Source organism: Ahaetulla prasina, chromosome 2 (genome assembly GCF_028640845.1).
Source record: "Ahaetulla prasina isolate Xishuangbanna chromosome 2, ASM2864084v1, whole genome shotgun sequence".
NCBI lineage: Eukaryota > Metazoa > Chordata > Lepidosauria > Squamata > Colubridae > Ahaetulla > Ahaetulla prasina.
The window spans coordinates 28,403,061-28,415,143 of NC_080540.1; the positions used below are offsets into that span (position 1 = coordinate 28,403,061).

The window sequence follows — 12,083 nt, forward strand, 5'->3', positions numbered from 1 at the left end:
CATTCGACCCAGCCAAGGAGAAATGGGGGTCATACATGGCTCGCTTCGAGTGTTTCCTCAAAGCAAACGAACTGCAAGGGGTTTCCGACAACAGGAAACGAGCCTATTTTCTGAGCCACTGCGGTCCAGAAGTTTTCGACACCGCAGAATCCCTGGCTGAACCAACGCCGGTACAGTCGGTACCGTGGCAAACTCTACAAACTCTGCTGAAAGCGCATTTCGCACCAATGCCATCCAAGTATGTGCAACGGTTTGAATTCGGGGAGCGCAGACAGCAAGAAGGCGAGTCCATTAGTGCATACATGGCCGCCCTAAGAAAAGCCTCAAAACATTGTGAGTATCGAGACTTAGACGAGGCATTGCTGGAGCAACTCATCCGAGGGGTCAGGGACATCCGTTTGCGGAGGCGGCTGCTGGCTAAAAGCAACCTAACGCTGGCAAACGCCCTGGACGAAGCCAGGGCTCACGAGATGTCCACCGAAGCGGCAGAGACCTTACAGAAGCAGGTCACACCAACGGCTGGTGCGAAATCAACCCCGGTCCACAGTGAAGAGGTCCAGGCCAAATCGGAGGGGGAGGACGAGGAAGGAGTCTTCCACACCGGGAGGCCGGAGAAAGACGACCGGGGCGACTGCGCGAGTTGCAGAGGGCAACACCAACGGCAACAATGCAGATTTAAAGATGCAACATGTCGGCGATGCGAAAGGAAGGGGCACCTAGCACAGGTCTGTCGAGCTCCCCAACCTTCCCGCCAAAAATTCAAACCAGCCAATCAGAGCGCTGAACGAAGCGGCCCGCGAGTGGTCAGTTTAAAAAAGGCGCGAAACTAAACCAAACGATCGTGAGAGTGGGTCACGCATCAACTCGCCTAGAAAAGAAAATCTTCACAAAAGCAAAGATTGAGGGGGTGCCATGCCGACTGGAGGTGGACACCGGCTCATCGATCACGATCATGTCCTGGGACAGCCTCGTGAGAGCCTTACCCGCCATCGCAAAGCGCAAGCTGCAACCACAAAGACTAAAAGTACAGGACTACCAGGGGAATCGCATCCCTGTTCGAGGGGTAACGTCCGTCCACGTCGAGTATGGACACTACAAGAAAACTCTGCCCATCACCATCATCGATGGGACCCTGCCAAGCTTGTTGGGACTGGACTGGTTCCGAGCATTGGGCATGGGAGTGACCGGAGTCTTCAGAAACGAAGTCGACCTCAAAGACACACTCACGAAGGAGTTTGGGGACGTTTTCAGAGACTGCCTGGGCAAGTACAAGGGGACCCCTATATCTTTTAACTTAGACCCCCAAGTTGCCCCTATCCGCCTAAAGGCTAGGAGGGTCCCGTTCGCCCTAAAGCCCAGGATTGACCGGGAACTGGACAAACTAGTAAACCAGGGAATTCTAGTGCCAGTTGACCATGCTAAGTGGGAGACCCCTATAGTCACCCCAGTCAAACCGGACGGATCGGTCCGGATTTGTGCTGACTACAAGGCAACGCTTAACAAAGCGTTGCAAAAGAGTGCTTACCCCGTTCCGGTGGTACAGCACTTACTGCACTCAATAGGGCACGGGCAAGTTTTTGCCAAGCTAGACCTGGCCCAAGCCTATCAACAGCTGCCCGTAGACAGCAGCACAGCCGAAGCGCAGACAATTGTGACTCACAGAGGGGCTTTTAAGTGTACCCGATTACAGTTTGGGGTTAGTGTGGCTCCAGGGTTATTTCAGAACCTGATGGAGCGGCTATTGCAAGGATTACCAGGGGTGGTACCATACTTTGACGATGTACTGGTATCCGCTGAAAACCTAGAGGAATTAGGGGCGAGGCTGCGAAAAGTTTTGGGCATTTTCCGGTCTGCCGGTCTCACGATTAAACTAAACAAATGCCAGATCGGGGCTGAGTCTGTGGAATTCCTGGGCTACCGGATAGACAGGGAAGGGATTCACCCCACTGAGAGCAAGGTACGGGCCATCAGGAAGGCCCCGGTGCCCAAGAACAAAACAGAGTTACAGGCATTCTTGGGTCTGGTCAACTTCTACGCAGTATTCTTAAGGAATAAGGCAACAGTAGCAGAGCCGCTGCATAAATTATTAGCTAAGACGGCTGCATGGTCTTGGGGAAAGGCGGAAGCTAGGGCATTCGAAGGGGTAAAAAATCTCCTAACGAGTGATAGCCTCCTTATCCAGTACAATGGCACACTACCTCTAGTGTTAAGCTGCGATGCATCTCCCTATGGGGTGGGGGCTGTGCTCAGCCACAGGTTACCTAATGGCACGGAAGCCCCCATTGCATACTACTCCCGAACCATGTCATCAACGGAAAGGAATTATAGCCAGCTTGATAAGGAAGCCTTGGCTATAGTCGCAGGGGTAAAGAAATTCCATGAGTATGTATTTGGTCGTGATTTTGAAATCATCACGGACCATAGACCCTTGCTAGGTCTGCTGGCAGGCGACCGCCCAACGCCCGTGGCACTTTCGCCAAGACTGACCCGATGGACTATCTTCCTGGCAGCGTATTCTTACAAATTGCTACACCGGCCAGGAAAGGATTTAGGCAGACGCACTGAGCAGATGCCCGTTACCAGAGACTATTGAAGACCCCACTCCAGGAATACCAGTTCTGCTAATTGACTCTTTGGACTCTGGCCCAGTCACATCCAAAGAGGTGGCTAGGGCTTCGTATAAGGACATTACGATACGAACTGTACTTGGTTGGGTACAAAGAGGGTGGCCGCTGCGGGCGAGCGTTTTAAAGAGTTTGTAAAGAAACGAGGGGAACTTTCGGCTCAAGGGGGGTGCCTGCTATGGGGGGATCGAGTGGTGATCCCAGAGAGATTAAGGAAAAGGGTGTTGGATCTCCTTCACGAAGGTCACCCAGGGATCGTGAGGATGAAGGGTCTAGCGAGAAGCTATGTTTGGTGGCCCTTAATGGACTCGGAAATTGCTGAGAGGGTAGGGAAATGCCAGGCCTGCCAGGAGTCCAGACCGCTACCCCCAACGGCCTCGATTCGGGAATGGGAGAGACCCCAGGGCCCTTGGTCTAGGATCCATATCGATTTTGCTGGTCCCTTTCACGGCCAAACCTTTCTGGTAGTAGTCGATGCCTACTCCAAATGGCTGGAAATCATTCTCATGAGATCCATGACAGCCGAGGCCGTGATTTCAGTCCTACGGCACCTATTTGTAACCCATGGGTTGCCCGACACGTTAGTATCCAATAACGGCCCGCAATTCACGGCAACCCAGTTTGAGGGGTACTTGGCAGAAGAGGGCATACGGCATGTCCTCTCGGCGCCTTTCCACCCTGCGACGAATGGCCTTGCAGAACGTTCCGTCCGGAGCGCAAAAGAGGCATTGTCCAGAATCAAGCCAGGCGACTGGCAAACAAAAATCGATATCTTCCTGGCCGTCCAACACAGAACCCCCTGTGTCACAACTGGCAGAAGTCCAGCAGAATTATTAATGGGTCGGAAGCTCAGGTGCCCACTAGACCGTTTAAACCCGAACTATACACCAGACGGGTACAAGGGGGCACTCGATAAGACAAGAGGGATGGAAATAGGCGACCGAGTGTGGGCACACAACTATGGCGAAGGCCCGACCTGGTTAGCAGGAAAAATCATAGACATAACAGGTCCCAAATCATATTTAGTGGAGATAAAGGATGGCCGGGTATGGAAGCGCCACATAGACCAAATAAGAAAACGCATAACCGAACAACCTGAATTAGACGAAACAGGCCCTGACTATACAATGTTTGAATCCACAGCTGACTCAAACCCGGGGCAAACGCGGGACTTATCTGACTTCCAGGAGGTCCAGCGACGCCAACAGGTTCCATCAGAAAACAGCAGGGACGACTCTGCAAATAATCCAGGGCCGGATGGCCTAGAGGAGGAGCTGAGAGGAACAAACAGTCCCTCCGGTCAGCTCGACTCACTCCCAGAGAATGAATTGCGCAGGTCCGAAAGAGTCAGGAGACGCCCAGTCTACTTGCGTGATTACGTTGAAAAATAATATGTAAATTTCATGTAAATAATGGTAAAGTGTTTTCTGGGAGGGAAGGAGTGTAATGTATCTTTAAATGTTTTGGCGGGAAAAAAGCACGTTGCTGATTGGTTGAAGCCTCCGGCTAAACTGTATTTAAGGAGAGGTTTTTCCCAGCCCGAGTTGCTGGGTTCACCATATAGTAAAGAGCTGTTGTCACTATCCTGGTCTCCTGCCTCGTTATTGACCGAATCTAACATTAACCATTCGAAGGTACAACAGCACTGGAAAAGTGATTTACGATCGTTTGTTTTCACATTATGACCATTGCAGCATTCCCATGATCATGTGATCAAAATTCAGACGCTTGGCAACCAACTCCTATTTACGACGGTTGCGGTGTCCCAGAATCATGTGATCCCCTCTTGCAACAGTTGGACAAGCAAAGTCAATGGGGAAGCCAGGTTCATTTAACAACCGTGTCACTAACTTAACAACTGCATCAGTTCACTTAAAGACTACGGCAAGAAAGGTCGTAAAATGGGGTAAAACTCACTTAACAACTGTCTTGCTTAGCAATAGAAATTTTGGGCCCAACTGTAGTCTTAATGTTGAGGATTAGCTGTATAAACATATAGGTATAAAGAAAATGTTTTCTCTCTTTATACAAGAAATATACAAACAAACTCACATCAAGTTCTGCATTGTAGATAGCAAGGCTTGAATCTGTGACCTTGGACTCAAAAAGCCAATGATCTTTTCCTGCTCTGCAGTTGTGTCTTTCCATCTCTTTCCAGTGACGCACTGACCCCCATCGCAACATCTGGACCGCAACTTAAATTTGCCAAATTCATTTTCCTTACATCCAGACATTGTGAAGGGGGCAAGAAGGGCAATACTGAAGGAGAACTGACAATTTTCAAGAGCCCCCACCCCCCCGCCTTTGCATTGCTGAAGCATCTAGCTTAGCCCGAATGTATTTTTTTAAGAATAGGTCTTTAGGAGTTTCTTGCACTGAAGGCTGGTACTGGTTAAGCAATCATGCCTTTAAAAGAAAAACATCCAAGCTGTGCTTCTTCCAAGTTGGATTTTTTTAAAATAGTTATTGATTCATGCAAATCAATGTTGTGATATTGTGCAATTACGTGGTCCTGAATTTAACTGTCGGACAATGTAGGCTAGAATTAGAAAGCTTGCAAGAGAGAGGGAGGGGGAGAGAGAGAGAGAGAGAAGAGGGAGAGACTTGACTTCCGCTTGGCGCCACCTTTCTCGCTGGGTGCTAATTTATGGCACTCCGCACTGGATATGGTAAAAGCCGGTGAAAACAGCAACGAACAGCTGTTCCCGGCTTCAATTTCCCTCTCTGGTTGAAAGAGAGAGAAAGAGCAGGGGGGAGAGTGGTAGATTCCCCTAGGGGCTTTGTTTTTGTTATGCAAAGTCCTCCTTTAATCTCCAGTATTCAGCGCGCTCCTGCAAAAGCAGGAAAAGAGGAAGGTGTCCACTTCTGCTAACAATTGATTTCTTTTTGTGGATTTCTATAAGCAGGCGGAAGAAGCATGAGTGAACAATTATTGGTTTGCAAGTATTTTTGATTTCCTGACTTCCACCTTCTTTAAAAAGAGAAATTTTTTCCCCCTTCCTTTAATTGTTTAAAATGGTGTTTGAGAGCAACTGAAAGTAGAGCGATAAAGGAAAGGGAGCCTTCCTGCAAAATCGAAACTGAATGGAGATTTTATCTTATTGTGTTGGACTGTGGATTGTTGGATTATATTACGTTGTTTAAGTATTTCATAAGGGGATTCTCAGCAGGAACTTTGTCATGAAGGTTCTTTCAGAAAAATGGATTCGTGACTTTATACAGGATTACACAGAAAGAATGTAATTAATTATTCAAAAATATGAATTGATAAAAAATGGGGACGTTTTAGATGAGAGCTTGGAGGAAATTAACCAGTGCAATCAGGACTTGGAAAATGGAATGGAGGAGATACAAACAAAAGTGGATAAATATGAAGATATGATCGTGAATAAACAAGTTGATGTAAAGAAGTTTTCTTTAAATAGTTTGGATGAAATGCCTGAATTTGTGCTACAGGAGGCTGTCTCCCGAACCGAAAAAACTCACTGGGTTAATGCTTTCCAAGAGTTCTCTTTTTGGACTGATGGAATATACGGCAGTAATTTGTGGATTCTTGGACATAAGGAACTACTAGGAAATATTGTGACTGACTTTTCAAAAGGAGTAATGAAGGAAAGACAGAGATTAATGCATCAAAAAAAATGGCAAGGGACAAAAGTATTATCCTTGAAACAAGGTTTTTTTGAAATATTAACAGACAAAAATATTAGTGTCCCGGAAAGACAATATGTGAGGAAGATCTGGAAGAAATGGGTTGATTATATGTTTTATATCTATCATAAAAGACTAGATATTTGGATCTATACTGGATTTTGACGAGGAAGGACTAAAGTTGAATAGATATTGTAATTTTCTGTATTGAAATTTTATAATGTGTTGCAGTGAATTTTAAATAGAATATTCTCGAAAGATCTTATGTAAGAAAGACCTGGGGGGGAAATTATATGGTTATAGAAGCTATAAGGGAGATATTCTCTGAATTGGATTGGATTTTTATGCTTTAGCTGGTTTTAAATACTTTAGGATTAATTTGTTCTATTGATTTATATATTTTATTACTGTTAATTGTTAATATTTTTTTTTGAAGGATTTTGGTTATGTTAGGAGGAAGTCAGAGCTAGAGAGGGAAAATTGGTATAATAGTTTTGGGGAAAAATTTTCTTAGCATATGTTTGTTTTATTTTTAACTATACCTTGTGCTTGTTCCGGGAAGTCAGTGGGGAGGTGGGAGGGTATTAGTGAAGGGAGGGGGGTTGGGGGGAAAGGGGGGGGGGATTTTTTGTTTTGTAAAACTTTTTGAATAAAAAAAAAAAAAGAGGGAGAGACTTACCTGGAAATGAACACATTGAAATCCGTCTTCCTCTTTTACCGTCAATTGATTCAGGATCAAATTCTGAGTCCCGGTTTCCAGAAAGATGGTCAAGGTGAGTGTTTCCTTCAGATGGTTTATCTGGATGCAGAAGTTCTCTGAGGTCTCCATGTGAATCGTGCTGGGCACCAACGCCACATATTGCCTTGAAAAGAGGAGCAAGGGCTCTGATTAAGAAATATACAAATACAGGAGGGTTTCCCTTTCAGCCGAGCACAGGATTTACGTTTGCAAGCCCCGCGGGCTGGAACTGGAAGATAAGGCCAAGGTTTTTGGCCGGCAAAGTGCTACTAGAGGCAGGGGAAGTAAAAAATGGGCCGCATGGAGGCCCCAGGAGGCTTCCACATGCCCAATTTTTGGCCAGCAGAGTGCTTCTGGTGGCTGGGGAGGCCAAAAATCAGGAGTGAAATGCTCCCTGTTCGGACTGGATCGCGCGATCCGGTAGCGATGGGGGCGGGTAGTTCAGAGAACCGGTAGCAAAAATCCCTGGCCCCCCCATCGCCCACGCCTCGCTGTTCCTCTTCTCTGTCCCTGAAGCTCTCAGTGGTGGTATAGCTGCAAACGGCCTTAAATGACTGCCGCAGCGCTTCAAAGGGCCGCACTACAGCTGATCAGCGCTGTAGGTGGCTAGTAGACCGATGCCTCTATTTTTAAAGAAGGTAGACCGGTGCGTTCCCAAGTTTTGTATACTTTATTATTCTGATTATTTATTATTATTGGCCATTCCCATTCAGTCACCTGACCACCAAGCCACACCCACTAATTAAGCCAATTAAGCCATGCCCACAGAACCGGTAGGGAAAATTTTTAGATTTCACCCCTGCCAAAAATGGAATGTGTGGAGGCCCTGGAAGGCCTTCACATGCCCCTTTTTGGCTGGCAGAGTGCAACTGGAGGTGGGGGAGGCAAAAAATGGGTGCACAGAGGCCCCAGGAGGCCTCTGCACGCCCTGTTTTTGGCTGGCAGAGTGCTACTGTAGGCGGAGGAGGTGGCTTCCCCCCTCCGACACCGCTTGTCTGCCAATCCTCCCAGTCAGTGCTCAGCAGTCCCAGACCAGTGGCTGGCGAGACTGTCTGCTCCTGAAGGAGGTCAGCTGTCTTCACCTCCGGAGATGAAGGCAGATAGAGCTGGCTGGCCAGCAGATCAGTGCCGCTAAGCCCCCACCTTGGGGCTTCCTCGCCAGATCCACTCCATGCGATGCCTGCCTGGTCCAATTCTGCCTGCCAGATGCGTAGAGCCCTTGACTGAGCCTGTTGCGCATGTCCGGCATGTGCAGAGGAAGTTCTGGGGCAGCCAAAAAGCAGATTGAGACTGCCGCGATGCAAATAGAATAGAATGGAATGGAAATAGGAGAGAATGGAATGGGAATAGCAATAGGAATAGGATGGAGTGGGAATGGGAATAGGATGGAATGGAATGGAAATAGAAAGGAATGGAATGGAATTCAAAGAGGTATCCCAGGGCACTGCCAGGACTGAAGAAGATACCCCAGGAACCAGTCTCATCTCTGTACCCATCGAGCATTCCATGTCCTGGTTTATCTTCCAACCCCCATTTGCTTTTCAACTTTAGTTGTACTTGAAATTTTAATTTCTCCAGGGGGGTCAAATAGTGGAAAGGAAAGGGAGAAAGAGAGAGAGAGAGAGACAAGAGACAAACACAGAGAGAGAGAGAGAGAGAGAGAGTGACTCATTGATTGTAAGCTCCTTGGGGCTGAGAAGAATTTCTGCAAAACTGTGTTTCCTGAAGTAGACCACTAGACTCCTAAACAACTTAAAACAATCTAGTAAAAAGAAATCAACCAAAAGAGCAACATGCCAATAAAAGCAAATAAAACACCCCCAGAAGCAAAACAAAGTAAAGTTTAATTTGTGTGTATTATTTAATGGAGTGTTAAATTGGCCATGCCCAACCAGTACATGACCACCTAGCCACACCCATCGAGTCACATGATCACCTAGCCACACCCACCCAGCCGGTTCGGGCCTCCAATAGTCTGAGGGACTGTGAATTGGCCGCCTGTTTAAAAAGTTGGAGGACCCCTGATCTAGGGTGTTGCCTATTTCTGCCAGCTTATTATCATCTGCAAATTTGATGAGTTCTATTCTTCTATTCCCTCATCTAAGTCATTTATGAAGATATTGAAGAGTACCGGCCCTGAAATGGAACCTTGTGGTACCCTACTGCTTACTTCCCTCCATGTAGACATAGTACGATTAAGGGCTACATATAGCATGCTATTTACAGAGGGAGAGAGAGAGAGAGAGAGTAATGTATACATGTGTGTTATGTATGTATATGAGAAAATATATACTTTTGAGAGCAGGCAATAGAATTTCATTTTTAACGTGGGTCAGTGTGCTCACAAATATGACTGTGTGTGTGTACCTTTGTTTCCCTGAAAATAAGACTTGGTCTTATATTAATTTTTGCTCCAAAAGACACATGAGGGCTTATTTTCTGGTTAGGGCATTTTATGGGGGAAATATGGTACTAAATATATCCATCTGGCTGATGAGCTTAACTGAAATTTATTTTTGGCATAGGGCTTATATTACAAGCTTCTTGAAAATTCATGTTAGGGCTTATTTTCCACTTAGGTCTTATTTTCAGGAAAACATGGTATATGGTATATATATTTGTATGTATGGAAGGGGAAAGAGTTCTCACACTGTCAGTGAACAAAAGGATCTGAGCATTGTAAAAAGTAATGACAGAAGGAGACAGGCCAGCCTGATGCAGGCCAACGGGATCTCTTGCATAGATCAGGAAGAAAAACAAAAGGAGAGATAGTTCAAACTAGTTAAGATTAATTCTTGGGTCAAAATGGTTAATGAAATTGTTAATTGCAACCACACTATGAAGATCACAAGACAATCCAAGAACTTGGGAGAAGTCACACTTATTGAAAAAAATTAAACAACTACAAACCAATGACTTTCAAATGGACAAGTGACATAATTCAATCTCATCTCATCACAAGATCAAAACATAAAAATTCTCTTCCCCAAAAGATACACAAATTAAATATTAGCCAGCACTGCAATGAAGCCAAGGGCCAGATTTGGCATGTGCCAATTGGAGCTGAGTATTTTTAGCCTTGAAAAATGACCAGGTTAGATGACAGCACCTTTAAATTCCTGACTGGGATCTTTTCTGTCATTAGGAACTAATGGTTTTAGTTTTCAGGAAAGCATATTTCAACTGGAAACTGTATCTTAAAATTTGAATTCTTGCCCTGAGCCAAGGAATAGACTGGATGTTCTCAAGGGTTTCTTTCTTCTCAGTACTTGTAAAACGGAAAGATGCACCTGTTTGTCTGTCAATGAGCAATTTAGTCTTTGCAAAAGTCCAGACCATATTCATATTAATTCGTAAGTGCTCCTAGGAACCTCTTCAAAGGGAGGGAGGGAGGGAAGGAAGGATCAATAGATGGGAAACAAAGAATAGAATAGAATAAAATAGAATAGAATAGAATAGAATAGAATTTTATTGGCCAAGTGTGATTGGACACACAAGGAATTTGTCTTGGTGCATATGCTCTCAGTGGACATAAAATGAAACTACTCTCTTTAAAATAAGCACTAAATATATGTTGCAGTAATGATCCTTCCATTTTCAGGAAAGGACTGGTCTTGTCTAGCATTATTTTATGTTATTTTTACTTATTTATTGTTCACATTTCTGAACCACCCATCTCCCTCAAAGAGTATATCCTGTATATTACGCTCCATGCATTCTATGGGGTCCCTTCTCAGTTAAATAAATAAGATGGCTATTCCTCTACCTCCTAATGCCACCTCAGTGCCCAAAGCCAAAATGAAAACTAATCTCACAGATGTCCCAAAGTTGCTTTTTCAAGAGGCAACTGAACTTTCTGTTTTTTCTTTGAAGACATTTCGCTTCTCGTTCTCTTCCGCTCTGAGCTGAAGAAGCTTCTTGGATGAAAAGTGAAACATCTTCAAAAAAAAACAAAACCCCCAGAAAGTTCAGATGCCTCTTGAAGGAACGCCTTTGGGACAACCATGACCTCGATGACTGAGAAGCTCCATAAATCTTACAGCTGCATATTTTTAAAAAGAAGTTCTGCCTCCCTTTGCTGCCGCCCCCACCAACTATCTCTGGGGCATCGCTCCTCCTTAAATTTCCTTTTGAAAATCCTGGACTGAGAGATGCTTACTTTAAAAATAAAACAGCAGAATTTAAAGCCTAAATCTTTCCCGGCCAAAGTAGACAGAAAGGGAAGTAGCCTGAAGAAATCGACTTACAGTTTGGGGGCAGGAGCAGCTACAGTGGTCCTGAGGACAGACAGCAGAAGGAGAAGGAAGAGGTTTTTTCCACATTGCCAGCTTTCCCCCATAATATTAAAGAGAGAGGCTGGCTGCGAAGCTGAGCTGAAAAATATGAGCTGTTCCCTCTTTGCCTCTGGTTGCTGACTGCCTCTCTGCAGGAAGAAAACCCAGGACCGGGGACAGTTCTGATTTCCCAGCACAACAGTGGGTCCTTGCCAATGTTCAAGGCCAAAAGAGGACACCAAGGTGGAGACTGAAACAACACAACTTTATTCTGCACAGAACGAGGATCCGGGGAAGTTTCCTTTGAAGCCTCTGTAATCTGGTCCTAGTGGTTTACAGCTGGGTTTTTTTATACCTTCAAACCCCAAAACTCAAAAACTGGAATCTCACAGTGACATGTGTTGCTCTGTTTTTCTCTTACATACAGTTACAAAAGAAGACATACAAGCTTTCCACCAGCTTTCCTAATACAGTATAACAATCATTTCAGCCAATGCTTCTGTGAGCTTTATTAAACTTTGTCTCAATATAAGACACAGAAATAAAGACCGCAGAAAAACGGGAGAGGTATAAGTAGGAAAGTGAGAAAAAAAGGGAGCGGTAAAGGGACAAAAAAAGAAAAAAAAAGCAGACTTCCAACTTTTTGGGTGCATCAAAATTCAGGTAGTCCTTGACTTAACAACAGTTCATTTAGTAGAATAGAATAACAGATTTGGAAGGGACCTTGGAGGTCTTCTAGTCCAACCTCCTGCTCAGGCAAGAAACCCAAAACCATTTCAGATAAACGGTTGTGCA

The 12,083-nt window shown here is 45.2% G+C and overlaps 1 protein-coding gene across 2 annotated transcripts in view; it reads right to left on the minus strand.

Moving 5' to 3' along the window:
• LOC131191511 (alpha-1-macroglobulin-like) overlaps positions 1-11,402 on the minus strand; it is a 91,339-nt gene extending 79,937 nt beyond the window's left edge. For both annotated transcript variants that reach the window (XM_058169732.1, XM_058169731.1), the window contains exons 1-2: positions 11,262-11,402; positions 6,955-7,138 (exon numbers count right to left, since the gene is read on the minus strand). In XM_058169732.1, coding sequence (XP_058025715.1) covers positions 6,955-7,138; positions 11,262-11,353 — 276 coding nt within the window. In that variant the 5' untranslated portion in view covers positions 11,354-11,402. The remainder of the gene's footprint in view (positions 1-6,954; positions 7,139-11,261) is intronic.
• Between the last annotated feature and the right edge of the window lie 681 nt (positions 11,403-12,083).